We start from the raw sequence: 23,531 nt of genomic DNA, 5'->3' as shown, positions 1-23,531 counted from the left end.
GTATTTTTTTCCATAATGGAAAGACTATGATATTAAAAGAAAAAAAAAAAAGAAAAAAAAAGAAAAAAAAAAGGACCATTAAAAAATTAAAACTATACTGACTCTGCTGTGTTTAGTTTTGCTACTTAATTTCTCTTGGCTAAATCTCAGTGAAGAGGATGATTTTTTCAATGACTATGATTTTTTTAAAAAGAGGACTTTCGATAAACAAAGATAAGCTTCTGAAAAATAGGTTACCCATTACAAGAGATGCTAGATATGTAACGCAGTTCCTGTAGATCAGAAGCATGGGTCTGTATTGACTATTCCACAGAAATCCAGAACGTACCTTTAAATGCCATCACTCCTGGGTTTATTCCCAAACCCTGGCCAAGACCTGGGTGCTGTTGAGCAGATCATGAGACGGCCGCAGCAGCAATTTATCAGGGAGGTTTCTGCCACCTGCTGGAAAATGCACAGCTGACACCAGCCGCACCGACATCCAGACACCTTTGTTTAAAGGCCAGGTGTGCAACTGCTGTGTCTAACCTGGCAGAAGAAAAATGGATTCACTTCCAGTAGCATTGCCTCTTGCAGCAAGTCTCTCTTCTGCAAAGTATTGCCTCTAATTTATCCTTAGCCGTATTGGCTACTCCTTTTTTATCCTCATTAATATCGTAGAATAGAATAAAAGAATCAGAGGATCACAGACTGGTTTGGGTTGGAAGGGACCTCAAAGACCACCTAGTTCCAACCCCCCTGCCATGGGCAGGGACACCCTCCACTAGAGGCAGGGACACCTTCCACGATATCCTTGTCTATTCTTCTGGAAGACATCAAAAGCTGTCACATCATGGGGGCAGATTTAACATTTAGCATAAAGAAAACAAACCCAACCTTGTTGCTTAAGTTTATGGATCCTATAGCTTCCCGTAAGCTATCTGCCTCCTGCATGTAAGTCTTAACCGCACAAGGGCCTGCTGCTACTTCTGCTGCAGATCCCAGAGGAGTCTTATATGTCAATTTTATGTGAAAAGTGTGCCGGTTTTTGTGTGGTGGTTTTGTTGTTGGTTTGGTTTTTTTTTTTGGGGGGGGGGGTGGGTGTTTGGGGTTTTTTTCTCCCCCCCCAACTATATCAACTGTGTTACAGAGTCAGAAGAGGAGCCGGGACGGGTTGGTCAGTTGGTCCCTCTCTCTCCACAACCACGAATGAGACCGGCCCCGAGCACCTCAGGTTGTTAAACGAGGTTCGTAGGGCAGGCAGCCGGCACCACACCATGAGCAGAGACGGGGCACGCAGAGCCGCAGCCCCCACGCTGCAGTGCCCGTGGCTTTCCGCCCCCACGGCCGCGGAAGGCTGACCGACCGCAGCGCTCTCCGAAGGGGCGCGGCTGGAGAAGACAACACCCCGCGGACTACATTTCACAGGCGCCCGCGGGGCGGACGGCACGTCCGCCTCCATTTCCCGCCTCTGCGAGGGGGCTGCTGGGAGCTGTAGTAGGGGGGCAGAAAGAAGATGGCGTCCAAGATCCGCGTTGTGCTGCGGCCGGTGAAGAGTATCGTGGTCCGCTTCTGCCCCTTTGAATCCAACGCGGAGAGTACAAGGTGAGGGGATTGCGGGGGCAGCGCTGGCCCCGCGCCCGCGGCGGCCTGGGTATGCTCTGGCCTTCGGGCCCGGGCCCGCGCCCGGCGGGGAGGCCTTGGCCGAGCTCCCCTGCGTGTAAGCCACCCAACGCCCTTCCTGCGCCCGAGGCGTGGGTTCTGTACGTTGCACGGCAGGTGTGGCGGCTGGACTTTTTGCCTTTAATTTTATTGGGGGGTGGGGGGCGTGTAGAGCCTGGGGTTATATGGGTCCTCAGTGCGGCCTGTGCCCTAGGCCCCACCGCAGAGCCCTGGCATGGTGAGGGGCACAGGCCTGCTCCCCTCTGCCCGTGGAAGCTTGGAGGGTTCCTGAGGAAACCGCTGTCACTGCAGGGCCTTGTGACTTGGTGTCATCGCTGTGCCCAGACATAGACTCTTGCATGTAGGCCTGGGCATTTAGCTTTACTAAACTACCCGGGGAGATGCCTCTCTCAGTTGCTGAGCCTGTAGGTGAGAGTCTGTAATCACTAGTCCAAATGCTGGTAATGGAAGAGGGGACAACAGCTGCTGCTCTATCTTGGTAATGAACCCTTGGAGACATCTAAGTAATTATGCTTCTTGAGTGATAGAGGTTCTGCACCACACAATTGAAAATGTCATTTTATAATAGCTTTATAGACACATCTACTTTTGAAATGAATTTAGTAATGAAATTTAAAATCTCTTTAAGCTGCCAGAATGTCAAGTAGCTGTCATGCATTCCAGAAATCGGCAGGATACCAGTGATGTTAAATAAATAAATCTTCTCTCAAACCCAAACAATAAAACATTGGCAAGCAACCGGTGTATAAAGAAAAATGAAAATGACTTTGCTGATTTTTTTTTATTATTGTTACTAACACAGATGAGAGAAACACAGCGCATACACTGAATTTTTGCAAAATTCTTTGGTATGCTTTTTACACGTTAGTATATAAGGAATATCCATTTGGATTTTTAAGAGTGATTACCTCATAAGAGGTCTGAAACTATTAAATACAAATCCTATTTTGTTTATACTTTTGTTGCCCAGAAATATCAAGATATTAAAATTAGGTTTAGAAATGTACTTACTATAATTTCTATCTACAACATACTTAATATATTTTCAAATATATTTTCAGAAAATTTCTTGGATGCATACACCATAAAAATATCCAGGCCACTAATAGAAACTGTGAAGTGACTGCTGATGTGAGACATGATGGGTCTGAACCACTTATAGATGTTATGTTTGGTAAGGAGTTCATTTTTAATCTTGACAAAAAAAGAAAGACCTTCCGTGTTTGTGTTGTTACGGTATTATTCTCTTCTCTATGATTTTTTTTTACTGTGGTTACTTTTTTGGTTCTGGTCCATAGCTAGATGTTGTGCAGCTGGGAGGAAAAAAGGAAGAGGGAGTCACTAACAGCCTGATGTCTAGATAAATGTGTATATATGTCTTTGTACTACGGTTAGATCTGGTAGATCTTAGATCAAAGAACTGACTTAACTTTAGGGTTGGGTCTACTTTTGTAGTGACATACTTGTGTGACCTTGCAGTCAGGTACAATTCCAGGGAAGTAGGTGTAGCTCTGTTTTGATATAAGAATCTGTTCACTTTCTGTAATTTTTTTATGTTATCTGTGGTGAAGGTATCTCAGTCTTGAGGACAGAAGAGTTCAATACCTTTAGTTGTTATGCAATTGAGTAACTTACTATGTAGTTTGAAGGAACTGCTCATATGGATAAGACCATACATGTGCAGATGGGCTTGCAGAATGAGGTCAACTGATGTACAACAAATTTCTTGGTTTCCTTTGAGGGTATAGTGAGCAGGCAGGGAACTGATAGTAGAAATTTCATCAGTTCTGGAAGCGGACCAGATTCTAGGCTGTGAACAGATGGCTCTATTCTGCTTTTGTCCTTTTCCCTGGCTGCAGCTTCTTTCCTGCTGTGCTGTAATGGACCAATATGTCATGTAGCCCATGAAAGTTTTCATTATTATTGATTCTTGCTACCCCCTTTTCTTTAAACTTCTATATATTTAGTGAATTGGTACAAATGTCAAGAGTGTTGAATGTACTTCATTTTGCTTAGGAAAGTCTAGTTATTTCAGTGTTGACATTGCTTGTTTCTCCCTTCTCCATGCCTCTGTCTTTCCCATCTTTATCTCTAACTGTGATGTATTAAGACTTAAGCATTAAAGCTTAATGTTTTTTCACAGCATAAAGTTGAAACAATTTATTTCACTGATGCCAAGAGCTACAACTCTGAACTCTTCGTTTTCTAAGAGCTGAGTATTTTCCAAGTGAAGAGCCTGCAGCCCTTGTAGTTGGCAAACATGGGGCTGGAACTTGGATGCTGTGCATGGTGTTGCACTATATGGGTTTGAATATGGCTTTTGTATTTGCAACTTGCAAAAATAAATAATTAACTTAGGTACAATATTTCTACTGCCTCCTCCCTGTTCTACAATAATTTCTTTCAGAATTTTACAAATCCTAGTGCTGTCTATTTTTGTACATTGTAACCACCAGATTGTGTAAACCAATTTGTTGTTTTGGCTAAAGTAGTAAGTTAAACGGACCATAGACAACACACTGCTAAAATGCTGAGCCATGTGTGGAAATGATGCCTTCCAGTGCCTTCTGTGCCTTCTGTTCAATGACTGAGGGCATAGTATGAGCCATTCTCATCAAATATGTGTTCTTGCTGTAGGTATATCTACACAATCGTTTCATATTTTTCAATAATGCAATACAGAAATGAAAATTACATGTATATCATGTGAAGTTTAGTGTATTTGTTAGTGGTGCATAATCAGATTCCTTGGTAAGTGGAGTACTTTCTAATCCTACAAGACGAACAGGTTATTTGGGTTTATATCTACAAAACAGAACTGCACATCAGAGTAATTGTGACTTAGACTTTGCGACTTCTTAAATTTTTTTTTTTCCTGTACAGCTGACGGAGAGCGATTGATAATGAAGGGAGCCAACTTGACGACAATAGAAATGTTAACAGCATTGGGGTCCAGATGTAATGCAAAAGAGCTTAAGGAAGAACAGAAAAGCAAGAAGAAGAGTCCCTGAAGAATAGAAAAACAACTGTGTTTGCATTTACATGTGTTAAAAACAGCAGGCTGCACAGCCTGTGCAACAAAATCTGAGAGAGGGAGAGAGAGATGGCCAAAACACTGACCAGTTTAACATGCAGCAGAACGAACCATTTAAGTGTTTCCCATCTTCACCTGAAGGAAAAAATAGTGGATCAAAAAATCTTCTAACGCTAGTGGGTCAGAGTGGCTTAAGATGCATGAATGCATCCTTCTAAGCAGCTGCCTCCCAGTCATCTGCATGTTGGACTAATATCACATGTATTTGCATATAAATGTGAATAATGCACATTAGGTATTAAATTAATATTACAGCGAAGAAGAATCTCTTTGGACATTATTTCCTACAAAATTTCAATGCAGTGGAATGCAAAATGTTATTAGAGAGGTTATTATTTTTGAAAATTATTAAATACAAAAATTTGAAGAAAACTTTGAAAGTATTCATCATTGACTTAGCTGAGGGACAGCAAGCTGCAAATAGTGGATTTTCTAATACTATGTTTATAATACATCTGTTGCTAAGTCCCTGCCATTTTCTTCTCTTTTTCAAGAAAGTGTGAAATTTGCTAAATGTAAATTTAGCTCAGCAATTAAAGTAACAAGGTAGTTGGACTGTGAACACACAGTAGAGCTACTCATCCTGCACAAAAGTAGCTAAGTTTAGCTCAAAGGGAAGGTAAGTTAGTTTTTTGGTAATTGGAGAAAAGGGCTATCTTTGAAGTTCGGTTTTGTAATATTTTTGTCACTCATTTTTGAGAGATTTCATTAAATATTTTATAAAGATCAAAGGGAGAGCTTTATTTGGTGTTTGTAGCCCTATGTCCAGCCCTGTTATTTATTAAAGTATGTGCTTAGGTGTCTTGTCTGTACTGCAAAGCTCTGTGGGTTTGGGAGGCTTGATCTCTCCTCAGGCTGTGCAGGTGAAGGTGTCAACTGCACATGTGTTTCGTGTGCATCAGTTTTGTTCTAGTTCAATGAAAATGTAATTAAAATTCCAGTTTTCAGAATTGCAGGTGCAGTGTTACTTAGAGGCATTAGTTCTACCTGTTGTTAATCAGATGCCCAACTTCTATAAAATTGTAGCATATATATTTCCAAAGTTAATATGGCAGCAGATTTAGGGCACAAATCTGAAACTAGTTGTACCTTACTTTTGCCAAGATTTGTAAATGGACACTGTCCTTTCTGAAAGCAACTTTGTTTTAAATAGCACTGTCAAGGTAATTCTTTGCAACTTCTTCACCAGGATGCTGAAGTCAGGGTGGTATCTTTTGTTGGGGAAGCAGAGCTGTGCTAAAGACATTTGATGATATTTTATGGTGGCCTCCTCCATGTGTTTGCAACAAATAGAAGAGTGAGATGAGATGATTGGGGCAGATTGGTCAATGAAATTTAGACGTGGGAACAATAGATGTGAATGACTTAGTCTGGGATGAATACCTTCTCTGCAGTCTGTTATCCTTTTTTTTTATTAGGCCACCAGCTCTTCTGAGTGGTTTCAGAGTGCTGAGCTCCTAAACCTGCTACTGAGCTCAGTTTTGGTTTTTGGTGGTGGCGGGTTTTTTTTTTTTTCCCAGTTTAGAACATTGTACACCATGACTTTACCTGAAGAAGCCTTAAAGGGAAAGTAAGAATTGTTCAAGTGGAAAAACACTGCAGAATTATTCATGCCACAGTTAATCATGTATTCACATGCTCAAAAGCTCTCTTACTGTAATATGTCAGTGATTTTTGTGATTTTTTTGTTAGTTTTTTCTTTGATGTCAGCATATAAAACGTGTTTAAATGTGAAATACTGAATCCATCTTAAATAATTAGCCATCTCTAAGTACTTAAAGAGTAAAACAGAGGTTAAGTAATATTAAGTTTCTATAGTGTTTATATTGGTCCAAGATTGGGGTTTGTATTTATGGAGAAAAATGAAGATCGTAGTTCAGGGTTTTTATAGCCAAAATAAATCCTCTCCACTGTTGAAGAAAGGTGATTTTTTTTTCTTTATTTACATGGCTAGGCATCCTGTTCTGTAAAGACATGCTCTTACTAGGTACTTTCATTTTAACCCAGAGATGCCCAACCTTTTTGCTTAGGTCAGGCCAAAGGCCTGTAACATAGCCCTTGAGAGATGAGTGACCACTCGGTGGATGATGCTGCTTTTGCTGTATGTGCTAGTAGCTGCAATTTGCAGTGGTAAAACTCTGCTAGGTTTTGTGCATGAAAAAGAAGTAATCACTAGGATTTGAATACGTAACATATAAAAGAAAACATATTGGACAGAAAAATAAAGCTAAAAATGTTCTTCTCAAGACTGCAAAGATATTGAAGGGATATAAACAAACAATATAGGCAAGGAGGTACTCTGGTGATTATTATGCTAATATCTAGAAAATTGCTCTCCCTGTACCATGTAGATAAAGGTACGAATTTATTTTTCAAGTATGTTAAAGATAATCTTTCATGAATTTCTTCTCTAAGCATTTAGATAACTTAGATCTTCACACAGTATCAATTTCTGCTGCTGATTGACTGAAACAAAGCCGAGCGGCCTGCTGCTCTGACATCTTCCTGACATGCACAGTCTGGGGCTGTGGATGGAGAGGGTATTAAGGTCAGTCATGCAGAACAAAGCAGAGCTGGGTGAGCATTGACTTTGCATGTTGTTATTCTCTAGCCCACTAATCTTGATTACTATACCCTACCAAAAATGTGGGTGCTTGCCTAGATATAAAAAGAACCGGAACAAACCTTAAAACCACTAGGATTAACTGAACACAAACACCACGTCCATGTAGGGTATCTGCTAGCAGGTGATGACATGCAAATGTCTAGATGTCTAATACCTGGAGATTTAAAACAATTATTAGGATCATCTTAGACCTGTTTATTGTACAAATACCTATTTATTTAGAAGTTCTTGTCAATGTGTAGGGAAAATAGTCCTGAAACAGATGAATGTGCCCTTCAGATAACACCAGCTGGTCAGAGTACTCCCTGTTTTAATATCTGCAGCATTGTTTTTTAGAAAAAGATAATGATACCTTTGTTAAAGATTTCAGCAGGGAGCAGCAGTGTTAGTAAACATTTCCACAGCATGTTTTAGCTAATAGCTGGCCCGAAGAAGTACAAAATCGCAATGTTCTGATGCCTTTCTTGCAAGGCAGAAACAAGTAGAAACATGCTATCAGAGGTAGTTCATGCATGCCAGTGCAAATTCTGTTCCTTGTTATTTGCGGGGATCTCAATCTGGGCAATTTCGTGCTACATGTTGTAGGAAAAACTGGGTCCAATACAGTATTGCTGTGCAAACCCCCCTTGAGGAGTGGAAGATGCTTTAAATCTCAATTGTTTTGAAAATGTTGCAATCTAATACATTTTTGCTGTTTGTGAACGTGCAAAAGGTGTCATCTACTAATTTCAGAAAATTGCCCACAAGTATTTGCCCTGTTGGATGTGGGAGAATGCATTAATTTTGGTTGGCTTTTCCTAGTTCTTCATCTCTACTATATACGAATTTTGAATGACCAAGGAGTTTATATGGTGTAAGGAAGAAGGAAGAAAAAACCCCAAACAAATTAAATATTCTTGGACTGTATTTAACAGTTCTCCAGACTTTTGCTCCCAAATGTATCTTCTGCATGCATACTCTCCCTGTGCAGGTGTGCACACCCCTTGCAGTTTAAGAATTGCTGGCTTACTGCCCACCTCATCAACTGCGTGTGCGACCAGTTTCCCTGGATGCTGGGCCCTTCTCCACTGGGTGGTTTGGAGTCACCTTCAGACTGACAGGTCACCTATCAGTGGTGCCTCTCCCAACTGCACTTCCTTAATAGCCTTTTTCCTTCCTGGTACTATTTGATCTCATCCAGTCTCACATTTTCCCCCTGGAAGGTCTGAGTCACTCTTCTGAGCCTCTTTTATTGTCTGCCAAGAGCTTGCAGTAGCTTCAATCATCGGAGAAGCTTGGCTTCTGGTAGACCACTGCTGCTTGTCCCTGCTCAACCTTGCTCTGTATGCTGAGAAATGTTGGGACAGGACAGCAGGAAAGGTTAGAGGTTCCACTTTGCTTCTGATCGTCGTCTTTAACTTAACAAGTCATCTTTGCATAGAGCCGTTTTTCTCAAGATTTTACAAAACTAAGGCTGTGCCCAATGATAGATGTTAGAGGTGTGAAGGCAAAGGAGTTCCTGACCGGTTTTGATCATGTCTCATTGTTTTAAATTTCAAAGTGGTACTTGAAAGCAAAGATAAGGCAAGTGTAGAGACCCTGCTTGACTTAAAGCAGTCAGTCTCCTATGGCAGTTGCTGCCAACAGAAGTAGGGGACATCTCTGCATTGTGCTTCACTGGGTGAGGTGAGTTTGACTTGCTTACATATGAAAAGAACATTTCTTTTAAGACTAAATGGCTAGAAAAGACCAGCAGACCTGTTTGTGAAGGGAGTGCTCAGTCAAGAGGAGCAAAGCCTGGGAAGGACGGAGTCCTTCATGAACAGGTTTTCACAACTCAGACTGACAGTCGCTGCAGGACGTTCGGAGGACAGGCAGGAGGCGAAGCAGCAGGTTCCTTCCTTATCCAGCCACTAATTCTTCTCTGCTTCTTTTGACCCCTCCACTCTTTTTCAGCGAGGAGTTAAAGACTAGCCTTACTGTAAAAACAGCGTGGCCAGCAGGCAAAGCCAGAAAATTTGTCATCTCAAACACAGTTCTTGTGCAGATTCACTGTCTTCTCATTACTGGTGAATCTGAGTGGTTCAAGTTGCTTGCACAAATAAAAGAAACAATAATTATTTTAATGGAGTTTTTAAAGTCTCTTTTTCTATGCAGGGCTTTATAGAACTTATCTTCACAATCCACTCATTCTCAAATGACTTTCCAAGTATTTGAAATGGCAAATTTAAAAATCAGATGATTAATTCTTCCTTTCCTTCACGTAGCTGTATTGGTATCAAGTTAAGCTGCACATATAAGAAAAAGTGCCAGAAGCAGTACCAGAAACTATCTCGTGGGAGAAGCATAGGAAAAAATCAGGGAAATGCAATGTAATTTCTTACCTCCTTATAGCTTTTCTCTGACCTAGACGTTAGATATGTAAGATCATATCTCAAGAAGGAATCAAGGACATAAACCCAAATACTATGAAGCTTTTCAAGTGTGGAAGAGCAAACTGGAGAATACCTGCCTGTCCTACATGGTTGCCTGTGATGCCAGAGGCAAGAATTTTCTTAGAGATCTTTTGAACACGAGACATGTAGTCAAGACACTTGGCAAACTTGGTGTGTTGGGAATGGGAATGGGATAATAGTAAAAACTGGCTTTAGCTTCCAAATGGTTTTTCCCTAGGTTCTTCTACAGTCCACAAGAGAGGAAATCAGAACTGGAAGCTGGTGCCTGAGTGACACCCCGGAGAGCCTCTCTCTTCCCCCTGCTCGCAGGTGTGAGGAGACTTGAGCTTTTTGGCAAAAGCTAGCCTTCGTCAACAGTGACCTGGGGACCTATTTCACACCGAAGCCCTTGTCACCCCAGGATGAAGTCCTTTGGGAGCCCTGAGCTGGTAGACAGGCTACACGTACTCCTGACACCTTATGACTGGGCTTTGCTCAACACGAAGAGCAGCAGTCACAGTCCCCCTCGTTCTAACGCTGTTGGGACTCACATCACACTGAGAAGACCCTTCCTCTGTGGAGGGCAAGTGATGCTCTCCTTGGCAAAATCCCGAGAATGAAAAGTAGTACAATCGTTACAACTATAAATTAGGTTTCTTCACTGAGGTTACCTTCACAGCAGTTGATTAATATTGAGTAATGAAACTCTCCTTATAATATGCAATTAACAAACTAATACTAAAACTTTATACTCCTTCCAAAATCTAGTGTGCATGTCTGTAATTTGTGATTCTGAATTTCATAGACTAATTGCTGGTAGAAATATTTTTTACCGTTAGTTATTCCAAATGATTCTGCTATTCCTTGTCCTTGCCCTTATGTCCTTATTGTTTGAGACAACGCAGAAAGAACAAAGTCAGGGGGTTTATTCACATTATTTATAGAGCTTTGGGATAATTTTTTGTACATCTGAGGTTTCTAAAAAGCCACACCAGAGTATTATCTTTCTGAAAGTCTCCTCTGTGAGCAGGTATCCTCTGCTAATTTGCTTTTGTTTTGTGCAGATTAAAGGCCTTTTCAGTGCTAGAACTACAGCTACAGACAATTTGTAGTTATCCTAATCTCTTTTTTAATGTTGTAATGACTATGCTTATTACCAAATTCTGAAGATAATTAAAAATATTTTCATACTAATGTGTGGATGTTTGCTATTCAGGGTGGATACTGCTGCTAAATAAAGAAGGTTTTTCAAAGCTTCCAGAGTTAGACACAAGCTTGTATATCCGCAATCACTGTGAGCTGGGCTGGAACTGAGATCAGGTAATTTTTGTCTGAAATGAGGAAAATGAAGCCTAGAGTCGCTCTTTCTGGTCACTGCAGGCTCTGGAGCTTTCTCTGCTGTCACTGAGGCAGGGTACAATGTCACACCATTGCCGCAGTAAACTTTGCCCTCGATGTAAGCATTTCCCTTTAAACTTGCTTTGAACATGTTGCTGACAGCGTACAGGACATACGCTGAGGTTGCCGGTATGTTAATTGCATTATAGTAATGCTCTGTGGCATCAGCAAGGGTTGGGGCTCCGGTTGGCTCGGCGCTGAACGCAGGCACGCAGGAGCCTGCCCGTCCCCGACCACCGGCCACCTGGAGCAGATGCGGCAGTGGCCAGATCCACAGCAAGGACTCCTTGGACCCATGCTCCTTAGACCAAAGCGTGCTGGAGAGTAAGGTGGCTTCGTTTTGACTTGAAAACAGATGTATTGCACAAAGCTCATTGATAAATGCCCAGCACTTTTAGCTCAGAGGTAATGAAATGCCGATATGCTAGAAGATCTTGTGTATATTGACATACAAATGAAAACTTGTAGGTTCATGTGTTGCCTCATAATCCCTGGTCTAGTATTGCCCAAGCACATAGCTCCAGAGCTGGAGTAAAGCTTACCTAGGCCAGCTATGCAACTGTAACACGTGTTTCATCATGTCTGCCCAGTGATGACATGGCTGGGAAGGGAAAACCACACTTGTACAACAAGGAAACAGAAACAAAGCTGTGCTACCTATGCAATTTTTCTCATCCATGCCTTGGGGGTGAGTAGCTATTATTCATGGACTGCTTTAATTTTTTTCACAGCTAGGGATAGGCTGAAGAGTAAAATTTGGGCTGTGGTGTCCAATTTTCCTGTCAATTTTTTAAGGCTCTTAAATCTCTTAAATCTCTCTTAAGAGATAATCTTGTCTAGAAGAAGCCTGCTACTTAGAGAAGTTACTATATATTCACAATATGTCTGTATGCTAGAGGGAAAGTGAGATCCTCCCTTTTACACTGTAAAGCAAAGTATAGAACTATCAGATTGAGTTCCTTCCAAGTTAAACATATGGGCAGTTTAATGACTAAAGGTCTAGGGAAAAAGTTACACCTCCTATGCAACCTGATCAGCGATATGTTGCAGACAAGGAGGTGGTGGTGCTCTGCTCTGCCCAAGCAGCAGGTACTATGGCTCTGAAAGACAAAATATGGCTTAACTTGCATGCAATGGGTAATGCTATGGCTACGTGAAGAGAAACCTCAAACACTGCTGGCCGCAGCTTCCCAGCTCTCACGTCCGATGAAGCATCGCTGCACCATGCACGCTTGCCCAAAGGAGTAGAGCGAAGGTCCCTGTGCACTCTTTTGCCTTGGTCCTTTTCTTTGCACTTGGTAATGAAGGACTGTAATATCCTCCCCTCCTATGAGACGCAAGGGCTTGACTACCTTGGGAAAGCATTCGCTCTGGCAGGCCCAAGCTGCCGAAGTGGCGGTTGCTCCTAACTGTGGCTACGTGCTTTCCGTGCAGCTAATTTCCACGGAAAAATTTACACTTCTTATTGTAAATTTGATTCTCCTTCTCTTGGACAATGTATAGTCTAATGTGGAGATGAGCAAAACTGCAGAGAACTTCAGCTGTCTGTGCTGAAACAGTAATATGTGGCATAGGAGTTGAACACTTTCCATATGAATACATGTATTTGCTGCTTCTCTTTGAGTATATCTTGAGAGAGAAGGAGACTACACACACAACATGTCTGACCACGATGTCAGCCTCAATCCAGGCAGGAATCGGGATTTACAGAGACCGATCCCTGTGGCCCAAGCATCTCTGAATACCTGACCATTTTATTTTGGCTCCCAAAGTAGGAGCCATATGTGACCAACACATATACTGTACTGTCATAGTAAAAAATAACCTACGTTTTGTAGCCCAGTCCACCTGTACCTTGCACAGAAGGATACATCTCTGGTCCCTCTAGTTACTTTATTTGCTAGGTGAGATACCACAAGTTTCAGTACTATCCTGTTTCAAAGAGGTTTTGAGATGTGGCATTAATAGTATCACAGCTAGTAATCTGTATCACAGAATTAATTTGCAAAACATTAGATTTCTGTAAAAATTCAGATTTTTCACTGTATCTTAACAGTCTGCATTTCAGAAAAGAGAAGATTCTCTTTTCTTGTTACATCTTATATGAACTTACATGCTTAGACCTAAAAAATTTGTAAGGAGAATAAATCAAACCAAATGACTTGTGGGAGGATTCAAAAACACAGCAATGTTCTGCACAGGTAGGTAGCTCAATTTCCATATACTTCAGATCCAAGAATACTGTCTCGCCACTAGATGGAAATAGTGGATTTTACATCTGCTGCTGCATTATCAGCACATATACCTGAATACTATTTGCATATCATAAGCCATCTGCAGGCAGCACTGCAGAAATGTGTATCCGAAATTCTTTGCTAGCATACATGGAGTAAAGCCAAGATTTCTATTTCTAGAAATTGTCCTTGTTTTAAAAGACTGAAGACTGCCTAATTCCTGAAGGATGATTCTGTTTGATCCCTAATCTAATTGCTTTTCATTTATCCTTTCTGTAAGCAACCAGAAAAGAACCGCAGGACAGACGGCATTTTAGTTCCACTACCATGAATGAGGTAGTAAACAACAACCTAATTTAAAATCTACTCCAAAGTCTCTTGCACAAGACAAAACAAAAAAAAAAAAAAAAAAAAAGATAAAAGTGGAAGGAAGTTGAAAGTCTTGTGTTTCAATGTACCTACTTAATGACAAAAAAAAGCAACGTGGCTTGCTGCCTTACGAGCAGACGCTATAGTGTTGTTTGCATATTAAAAGCAAACATATAGTCAGAGAAATGGAAGGTAATTAAAGGCAGCTCAGTAGGGAAGGATAGTTAAACAGAAGGATTTTTTTTTTAAATCTCAGTTGAAAAATGAGCTGATCACTTCATGTATGACAAATCTGACCTTTTCTAGAAAGTATTGAACCTTCAAACTGATTCAGTTTAGCTCTACTAAGTTGCATCACTGCAAAGCATAAAGGGAAGCATCCTCCTTGCACCAAAACATTCAGATTCACAACACCTTCTCGTGTTGTGAAATGCTGGAACCTGCACAGAGACCTTGCTGCCTTCTTCAGTTTTGACACCTCAGTCAAACTCCTCCTCAAAAGTACTAGCAGAGGAACATAGCCATGGCTACTCCATCAAAAAACTTCAGGCAGTAGGCGTATCTTCAGTTTTTTATTTTTCAGGTCAGGAGAAAGTAGCTCTGGGTTTCATCCAGACACAAAGCCAAAAGACGCAGAGATTGGCATAACCCTGATGGTGGAAACAAATCTTGGGGGCACATTGGAATCGAGATTTCTGTTGTGACTTAGAAATAGCAGCTTTCTCACAGAATATAACAGTAAATCTCTCTGCTCACCTGACAGAATTTGACAAAAGATTGGCCCAAACCTCACAGGTCCTGGTAACAGCGTATATTTTATGATGGTACTTCTGCACCAATGTGCAGCAATGGCAACTGCTGTCTTTAAGAAGTAGGAATTAGGGTATCGCAGTTCAATGGGGATTGAAACCAAGGTACCAAATCTGCATTTTTCCAGTTCTAAAAGCATGAGGTTGCATTTAGGCTTGGATTTTTCCTGTCTACTGCAAGTACCTGCATTAGTTCTGTATTTTGATTGATCTTTACTGCCTGATCACTGTGTGTACCTAACAGGTCTGCTCCCAGGTCGCGGCAAGCTATGGATTGCTGTAGTTCAGTAATATGTGATATACCAGTGGGACTAGGGGGATGGTGGGGAAGCCTGCAATCAGACACTATAAACTGCTCTGGGATGCTGACTCCTCTCTGCTCTGTCTGTGCCATATGATGCCCTGTGCTTGTTTGTTCCTGAATTATCCATAGAAAGCATGATATGTAATAAAGGGGGTAATTTAGGATTCAGCGTCCCAGACTTAAAAAACTTCCCTGGAGCCAAAATCCTGGACAATGGTTTTGGACCCCATGGGTGCCAGAGCACACCGCACTGGACTCTCGCCACAGTAGGTGCCGGGTAGTGTTTTGTGTCCGAAGGCTGCGACATCCCTTGGCAGGATGGCTCCGGCGGTGTCCCACCGTTTCTGGGCGCAGTGTACCCCCCGGCGCAGACAGGGGGTGAGTGTGCGTGTGTGTGTGCGTGTGTGTGTGCGTGTGTGTGTGCGTGTTTGTGTGTGCGGGAGGAGGGCGGACAGCGGCGCGGCGCGCCCGCTCTTGCTGCCGCCGCCGCGGGCGGGACTCGCCGGGCGGGGGCTCGGCGGGGAAGGGGCCGGGGCGCGGCGGTCGCCCCATTGGCTCTTCCCGGCGGCACATGTCGCCGGCCCCGCTATAAAGGCGGCCGCGGCCCCGCTGCAGCCCGTCCTCCTGCCTCTGCGCTTCCCCAGGGACACCGCCAGCCCCAGCGCCGCCGCCATGGCCATCGATGCGTTTTTAGGCAAATGGTGCCTCATCTCCAGCGAGGGCTTCGAGGAGTATATGAAGGAGCTGGGTAAGGAGACGGCGGCTCTCCGCCTCCGGCAGGGAGGGATGCTGCCCCCGGTTCCGGCCGCCCCGGGGACGTGCTGCTGCTGTTGCCGCCGCCGGCGGCCGGCGAGGCTCTGTCCAAGGTCCGCGGCGGGCGCGGTCCCGGGGCCGGTGCGCGGTCCCGGAGCTGGGCCCGAGAGCGGGGGCCGGCACGGCCGGGAGCGGCGGGGAGGGCGGTGGCTGGGGGGGAGGACGGTAATGCCGAGATGCTGCGGGATGCGGCACCGGGGCTCCGCGCCCTCCCGGCGCCGGGGAGGGACCGCCAGCCGGGACCCTACCTCCCGGGATAGCTGCCGGCTCCGCATCCCAAAGATGTCGGCAATCCTTTTTGCACCGTATTTGCTGGGATGGAGATGCCGGTGCCAGCAGGCACATTCCCGCCGCCCCATGCTGCGCCTTCCCTGCTGCCCAGCCGCCCCCTCCCGCCGGCAGCACCCCGGATTATCGGGCGCTGCCAGCAGCCCGGCTGCCATTAGGCCAGTTTGCTCCTCCCTCTCCGGGTAATGCCCCGGGGCAGCCCGGGGCGGTGGGACCTGCGCGGGGGAGCCGGCTCCGCGCTGCCCTCGCCGGGGAGGCGGGAGGCGGATGGTGGAGGCCACGCTGCTGCCAGGGCCGGGCCGGGCTCACACCGCCCGGGGTGGCCGCACACAGATCTGCTGAGCCTGGGCTGCTTTCCCGTGAGGTCACCTTGGGTGTCTCCTCAGGAGAAAGCCAAACTGGATCAACTGCCTATGGGTAACCGACAGCTGACTGCGCTGCCTGGGGCTGTTTGTATTCTCCTGTGGGTAGAACCCTTATCTCAGGAGGATAGTCCTGGCTTGTTATCCCCACTTCCAGGTTGCCCTACATTTTGTAACACAAAGTTAGTGACTCAAGAACAGACCTAACACCAGGAGCCTCCTCTGCAAGTTCAGACTTGCCACCTCCCTGTGAGCATCCTGGCCAACAGGTGACAGACACCTTGCAGTGTCTGTACAGCCCAGCAGCTATTATTTTCTGCAATTTATTCACTGCTGAAAGCTAGGATGTTTTCTCAAGAGGTGGAAGATGTGGCCTTGAATGTCTTTGGAGGGAGGAGAGGAAGGAATTTAGGTCTCGCGCTCTTCATGTAAAGTACAAAAGGCATCGCTGCATTTACACCCTGCAGACAGTGGTGGCTTTAACTGTATTTTGTGAGAGGCCTGTCAATATGTGATAGCTATGATGTGAGAAAGCCTTCTGGACTGAGCCCTTTGGGAGACTTTGGAGGAAATTCAAGAATTTTAAGCTCGGCTCAGTTCAGCCATGGATTAGGATGCCGCGGTGCTCACGTCTAACAGCCAGGGCTAGGCATGTGCCAAGTTGCAACTTCAAAGTAGAAATTAAGTGCTGCAACTGCAGAGCACCTCCCATGTGTAGGCAGCAACTGCGTGTTGTTTGTTTTTAAATTGCAATCTTAAACCAGTCACTTTTCCTTTTTACAATTACAATTTAGGCAATTAAATTTACTGCAAGGAGTAAACTTTAGGAGCCAGTCCTTTATTGGATCTCACCCTCGCTGACTGCTTAGGAAACTCTGCCTTTGATCCTATTGATGCACCATAAGTGAGATTCTGCAGATTCTGCTCAGTCTGTATAAAACAACATTCAAGGATAAAGAAGTTTGAATTTCACTCCTTGCCATATGGAAAATATATGCGGCTCATCTCTGTTTAGTTGGATCTCAAGGCGTAGCTGATCACATAACTCCCTGATTACTCTGGACTGGACAACAGCAAAAGAATGGGTGGGGAGTCACTGTAACAATAATTTCCAGTTCTGGTCAGAAAAGATGGACTGAGGAGGACTGGTTTTTGCTCTGCAGTCTCAAGCTCAAGGCTCAGTCCTGGAATCCTGGTTGAGTCTGGAGGAGCAATGGCTGGGAAGTACTTTGTTATTTCCACCTCCCAAGGAAACTGTAATCTTTGCTTTGTGGATTCAGCCCTCGCTCAAGTATCCTGTACACTCCAGGGGAGTGCTGTGCTGTTACGTGACAACATTTTCTAACTACACCAGCAGCAGAGCCCAGGCACTCACTGACTTGGTGGCACTTTCTGCTCCATTAGTTACTTGTCAATTCTTGGTTCAGATCCGCACTTTCCAGTTTGATGGATTCGTGTTTGTTGCCTGACTACCCTCTTACTCATATCTTCATCATTCAGAGCAAAGAGACGCAAGCAAACCACCCAAACAGTGCACACAGGGGCGGAGGCAGGGTGAATCTTGTTTTGCTGAAGGGTTTTGAGGGCTGCTCTCTCCAGATGATGAATTTTCAGTCATTTGCAAAGCTCACTTCTCTCGTGGTCATTATTTTTGGGGGTGGGGTGCGTGTGTAAGTCTGAGAGCACTGTTTTGCATGATGTGGTTTTCTAATTCACAAGTCCATACTTTGGACAGGATTTAGAAGATGATCTTATATTAAAAATTGCATGTTTGCAGTTGTGTAGAGAGTAATGGAAGAATGTTTTTTGAGCAAGTTGAAATAAATATGCAGATGGATTAATCTGTCAATTAAAAATCATCTGAAGAGTTTTTAAAGTACTCAGAACTTGAAGGGAATAATTTCATATTAGTTTAAGCTTTCGTGTTTGTTTTTCTGTTTATTGTTTATTTCTGTTTGTAAAAATTCAGTGCTGAGTTTTGGGACATCTGCGAGTCCTCTAGAGGGCAAAATAGATTTAACTTTAGCTCCCTGAGGAAGCTGAAGAATAACCCTGCAAATAAGCTTTTTTTTCCTTCCTCATCAGTGGATAATTTAAAACATCCTCTTTCTTTGTGGCTCTTGAGCTTTGATTCTCAAGTGTACTTAAGTGCCTAATTAAATGGGAATTAGGTATTTGAATTCTTGTGTGGCCCTAAGCCTTAGGGTTTAACTGACTTTGTGACACTCTGTGCCTCTCCCCTTGCAGGTGTGGGTATGGCCATGAGAAAAATGGGAAGCATGGCCAAACCAGATGTTTACATTATTAAGGATGGGGACACAATCACTGTAAAAACAGAAAGCACCTTCAAAACTTCACAGTTCAGCTTCAAGCTTGGTGAGAAATTTGAGGAAAATACACTAGATGGCAGGAAAACTCAGGTCAGTATACTAGACTTTCTACTGAAAATACAATTCTTTGGGTGTTTTAGTATGGGTGCCAGAACTGATTTTTAAATAGCATCTCCATCTCTAACAATGCTTTATTCAAACAGCTGTCGCTGTAAGTCTCATTGAAATAAATTCTTTTCTTTTTTTCTTTTTTTTTTCTTTCCCCTGGATTAAGCAACTTCCAAAGAGGGGAAAATGCTGAAACCAATAATGTCTTGTGTATTTTGTTGTTTTCAATTTGTAGCAGAAGCATTGTGTTAGTAAAACTAACAGAGCTGTAAATCCCTGTTAAAGCCAAATGGCACTTCATTTGAAGCCTGGGGAAGAAATCCCATTGATGTTTAATCGGAAGCAGTCCAGCCCTAGGGTTAACCTTTCCGCTCGGTCTCGTGTTTGTGTAACAAGAGAGCCTGGTTCAGTGTGCGGTGGCATAACAGACACACAAGGCATACATGTGAATCACAGTCCCTAATCTCCAGTTTTAGAAGGCAAAGAGCTTCTCCCTGCACCAAGAAGGGAGAATATTCAGCCAAAAGGATGTTAAACACAAAGAAGCCCTCAAAATATGTCTCTCTCATTTCCTTGTGTGAGTGGTCTCTGTGTACCACCCCGCCTCCCTCCAGCAATTCATCTATTATTGCAAGATCAGATAAACGTTACACAAAAGCTCAAAGCCCACGTACAAAGAGATGAACAGAGAACATCGTCTGCTCTTGTTAATTGAAATTGTGCATGCTGTTAAAGGTCTGCCTGATGCAGGAATGTGTCAGAGCAGCGAGTGAACAAGCAGTGAGCTACTACTGTGAGAAGAGGATCAATAAAGTGTTTAAGATTTTATCCTGGCTTTGTAGATGTCAACGGCAAAATTACTATTGAGTGAGCTGGGGTGGGAAATTTTCCTTTGGAATAAGGTATTGGAAAGCCTCAGTCTCCATCAAATATCGTGGGTAAAATGTTGATGTTCGGGTTCTTCTTTCAGACCCTTGTCAGCTTAAAAGACGATGGGTCATTGATTCAGGAGCAGGAATGGGATGGCAAGAAGACCATAATAACACGGAAACTAGTGGATGGACAATTGGTGGTGGTGAGTCCAGTCCTGCTTTCTGATCCATGAGTGCTGCTGGCCGGTAGCCTGAAAAGTAACTCTAAGGGTCTTTTTCCTTATAGTCTGTGCTGCAGCAAATTAATAAATCCATCTCTTTACCTTCTAGGAATGTGACATGAATGGTGTCAAGTGTATTAGAGTCTACCAGAAAGCATGAGGACGTCATGTTCAGTAGGAACTTGCTACAAACAACTCAGTTCAGTGGACAGAGCTCCTTTACACTCCGTATTTTCCTTTTCCCTGTTTTCTAGTATTTCAATGGACTGAGTAGCTGAGTGCAATCCTTTTTAAAAGCCGTGATGTAATTATTATGTTACTATTCTGAACTTATGAGGCTATTAAATAAAATTGTCAAGTATATGAAGTGGAAATATTGTTACTCGAGTGGAATTTTAAAGTGAGGTTTTACACAAACTCAGTTTGGTTTTAGGCACTACTACAAACTGCCTTCAGTTCAACGTGATGCAATATATGGCAACAAACAGTTAATAGCAAGATGAATTTTGATCAGCATCCTTAATTGCTAAGGTAGTGAGATCTGAAATAGAAAAAGCATTCAGAGTTCAGGCTCTAGAGTTGTTTCTAACTTGCATGTTACAAAGGAAATAGAATTGGGTGGATAGAAATAAGAGATAAGCTCTGCTGGTGTTTAAGTAGAGGAACGTATTTTCAGGGTTTGGTTTGTTTTTTCATGTTTCAAACCCACAGATTTCTTATTTGAAAAAATATGTACTGGTGAGCCAATGGACATGATAAACTTAAGCAAACACATACATGCTTTACTGAAATGAAGCCTTATTTTGAGAAGACTTTGTTTTCCCAGTAAAACTCTTATTTCCTGTCTCATAACATTCTAAAAATTCTTAATCAAAATCTACTGAAATACTGCCTAAAACTTAAAGCCTCATTTTATTTTATTTTTTTTTAAACTGGCTTGAAACACCTAGCAATGGAGTTTATATGCTTTAAAGTGCCATAATAAATAATCAGAAATATCAGTGTCTTGAGTGTTACTTTTACACTGGTTGGGAAACAGAGCCTATGATGCTACTATTCTTCCAAAGAGATGTCAGATCAGACAAAATTAAAAAGATTTAGGTAAATTTCTGTCACACTAGACAAACATGTCCTAAAAGTGAAACTGTTTGGCTACAGGTGATGGGAAGATTTCTGTCAGATTCAGAAGCCCGGGAGGGTCATGTGCACTTCCAGTTTGTAGCATCAGTCATTGCAGAACACGTTGCTACTTCAACCCTACTGATGTTTTAGCTGCCCGGTGCATGTATCATATTACTGAGCTTACGCTAATAGCAGAAAACTCTGTTCTTTTATGTTCATCCTACCAACCATGGAAAATTACTTTTCCCATAATTTTGGACCATTTATCTTTTTCATAATTTCCTGACTATTTATGAATTGTGCCCTTTACCTATGTCATCTTAAAGAATTTATAGCTGGAGCATATGTCTTGTAATTTATTTTTTTTCATGATCTGTATAAAAGTAAATATTTTTCCTGCTCCTCTAATGTCTCCTTTTTAAGTTGGCCAATCTTCTTATCACCTTCATTCAGTATTTTTCCTGACTTTAATGTGAACCCTGAAGATCTCTGCCACATTCTTGTACAGGACATTAGAAACACCTTTTTTTGTTATTAGAGGAAGGAATCTCCCCGTGTAAACAATAGAAACAGAAAACAAACTGATCTGATGAGGATTCTGGTAAGTTTATGATCAGAAATACACTAAATAGTAGCAGGAGAACGGGTGCAGAAATCCATGGCATGACATGAAAATCCTGCCACTCTTCCAAAAGAAACAACATTACTGCTTTAGGCGGGACGTTATGCCTTCTTTGGGTCACTGGTCTACCACTTACCGCTGCTTGTTTACTCTTCTGATACTGGGTAGTGTTAATTGTTTATCTTTCATTTGAATGGAAAAAGCTTCCAATGTCTTTTATAGGACATCCGTTTTGATTACAATGAGATCACTTCTTGTAAAACAAAAGGCAGAAGAGTATCTTTTTAGAGCTATTTCCTTTGGAAACAAGGCTTATAAAATCTGTGTTTGTGTGCGTGTGACTCTGATTTCAGTCACATGTAAAGTAGAGTCTAGAGGTCCCAAAGATAATTATTCATCCACAAATGTCATGAAAACAAGTGGCCTGATGAAGGAGGTGATAGACCATTAAAGTGCCTTGATGATGGAAAGACTGCACATGGAAGTGACACTTTGCTAGACATTACATGGAAGAAAAACATTATAAGACCTCTTGGCACACATAAAAAGTTTTCTTAAACACAAAAGTTGACCAATTGTAAAAGACACAGATCAACAGGAAACTGGAATTCTTTAGAGCTAATTCTCCAGAACTGCTTAGACTGACATATTTATTTGCTTTATTTTGATGTTAGCTTCAGCCTATGTTGCCGGTAACCTCAATGTAAGTGTACTGTGACCTGGAACTACCATATATACAACCTGTTTGTGTTAGATTAGACCATATATTTAAAACAACAATTGTTCTATAGTACTACAAATCAGGATTTATAATGCTCAAGACTTGAAAATAAAATTAATTTCCAAATTCCTTCTATTTGTTATACAAGCCAAAAGTTTTACTCTTCATGAAGTGTGTACATACAATGTTCTCATCAGTGTAAAATAACCAATTGTCCTGAGATTTGAATCACTTTCAGTAGTTCACTATATCACGTAAGATGGTGGAAAATAAGACTTCCGAGAACAACTGAAAAAGAAGAAATTATGCATTATCCAGCCAGGACTGTTTTATAATGGTACAGAATTATGAAATAAGGAGACAAGTTCTGTTGTGACTTTTTAGTGCATGCTTTTGAAAATATTTTGGAGAGATAAAAGACACGTTCAGCAAACTGAAGCTGCAAGTAAAACTTGCTCAAAAAGAAGGAGTTTCCATATCCATTCCAACACATGTTCATTTGAAGTCATGAGCAGTGTCCAATTTATGTCTTTATATCTCACTGTATTCTCAAATTGGTGTAGTTCTGCTGTTTCCATAGAACGAGGTTTGGGGGCTTTGTTTGGTTGGTTGGTTTTTTGGTTTTGGGGTTGTTTTTTTTTTTTTGGTGGGGTTTTTGGGGGATGAACTGGGGTAAAGGAGTATAAAATGAAGTTGTTTAGCAATTTAGATCTCATATTCTACCACAATAGGGAAATCTTTTGTCTGAGCTTTCCAGGAACACTAACGAAACAGCCCTGTGCTTTGGGGAGAGCATACTGGCTCTATGCAATGCTCAGGCTATCAAAGATTTTCCTGTTATGGTTTGGTTATATGATTTATTTCAAAATTGTTATCCTACTCTGCCTACAATCTTTGCAATTAATACTGGCCTTTCCTCTTCCTCTCCCCTCCCTACCTCACACATGCACTTCAGATCAAAGTTTTTTTAAAAACAAAGTCAATGATGGGAAATCTCTCAGTTTTCTGAGGTTACAGTCCCACTGTTAGCTGTCAGCTCTCCTACAAAAAGGCAGTGACTATTTCTTCAAGTGTGGAGGTCAAGTGTAGGAAGATAGTTTTGCTCTGCCAATGACTACTTGGGCACTATTAACTGTGACACTCAAATATCAAAACAAAGTGA

At 42.4% G+C, this 23,531-nt stretch overlaps 2 protein-coding genes across 2 annotated transcripts; both read left to right on the top strand.

Moving 5' to 3' along the window:
* Positions 1–1,460: 1,460 nt before the first annotated feature.
* Positions 1,461–5,117, top strand: MRPL53 (mitochondrial ribosomal protein L53). The gene is made up of 3 exons (XM_054817706.1): positions 1,461–1,584; positions 2,724–2,836; positions 4,546–5,117. The coding sequence occupies exons 1-3, from the start codon at positions 1,496–1,498 to the stop codon at positions 4,671–4,673; spliced, it is 330 nt and encodes a 109-aa protein (XP_054673681.1). The 5' UTR covers positions 1,461–1,495; the 3' UTR covers positions 4,674–5,117.
* Positions 5,118–15,339: 10,222 nt separating this feature from the next.
* On the top strand, positions 15,340–20,902 carry LOC129202038 (fatty acid-binding protein 5; the record flags this gene model as incomplete). Its single annotated transcript, XM_054813997.1, has 4 exons — positions 15,340–15,658; positions 18,621–18,793; positions 19,782–19,886; positions 20,014–20,902. Coding segments are annotated over 4 exons (648 nt in total), but the record flags the coding sequence as incomplete, so codon positions are not given.
* Between the last annotated feature and the right edge of the window lie 2,629 nt (positions 20,903–23,531).

Source organism: Grus americana, chromosome 2, assembly GCF_028858705.1.
Source record: "Grus americana isolate bGruAme1 chromosome 2, bGruAme1.mat, whole genome shotgun sequence".
Lineage (NCBI taxonomy): Eukaryota > Metazoa > Chordata > Aves > Gruiformes > Gruidae > Grus > Grus americana.
The sequence above is the reverse complement of the archived record's forward strand: the minus strand, read 5'-3'. Positions and strand labels throughout refer to the sequence as shown.

Bases quoted from the DNA above. Each gene is read 5' to 3' on its own strand.
- MRPL53 (XM_054817706.1), top strand. From the start codon at position 1,496: ATGGCGTCCAAGATCCGCGTTGTGCTGCGGCCGGTGAAGAGTATCGTG. The intron at 1,585-2,723 runs GTGAGGGGATTG...ATATATTTTCAG, and splicing joins TCCAACGCGGAGAGTACAAG to AAAATTTCTTGGATGCATAC. The intron at 2,837-4,545 runs GTAAGGAGTTCA...TTTCCTGTACAG, and splicing joins ACTTATAGATGTTATGTTTG to CTGACGGAGAGCGATTGATA.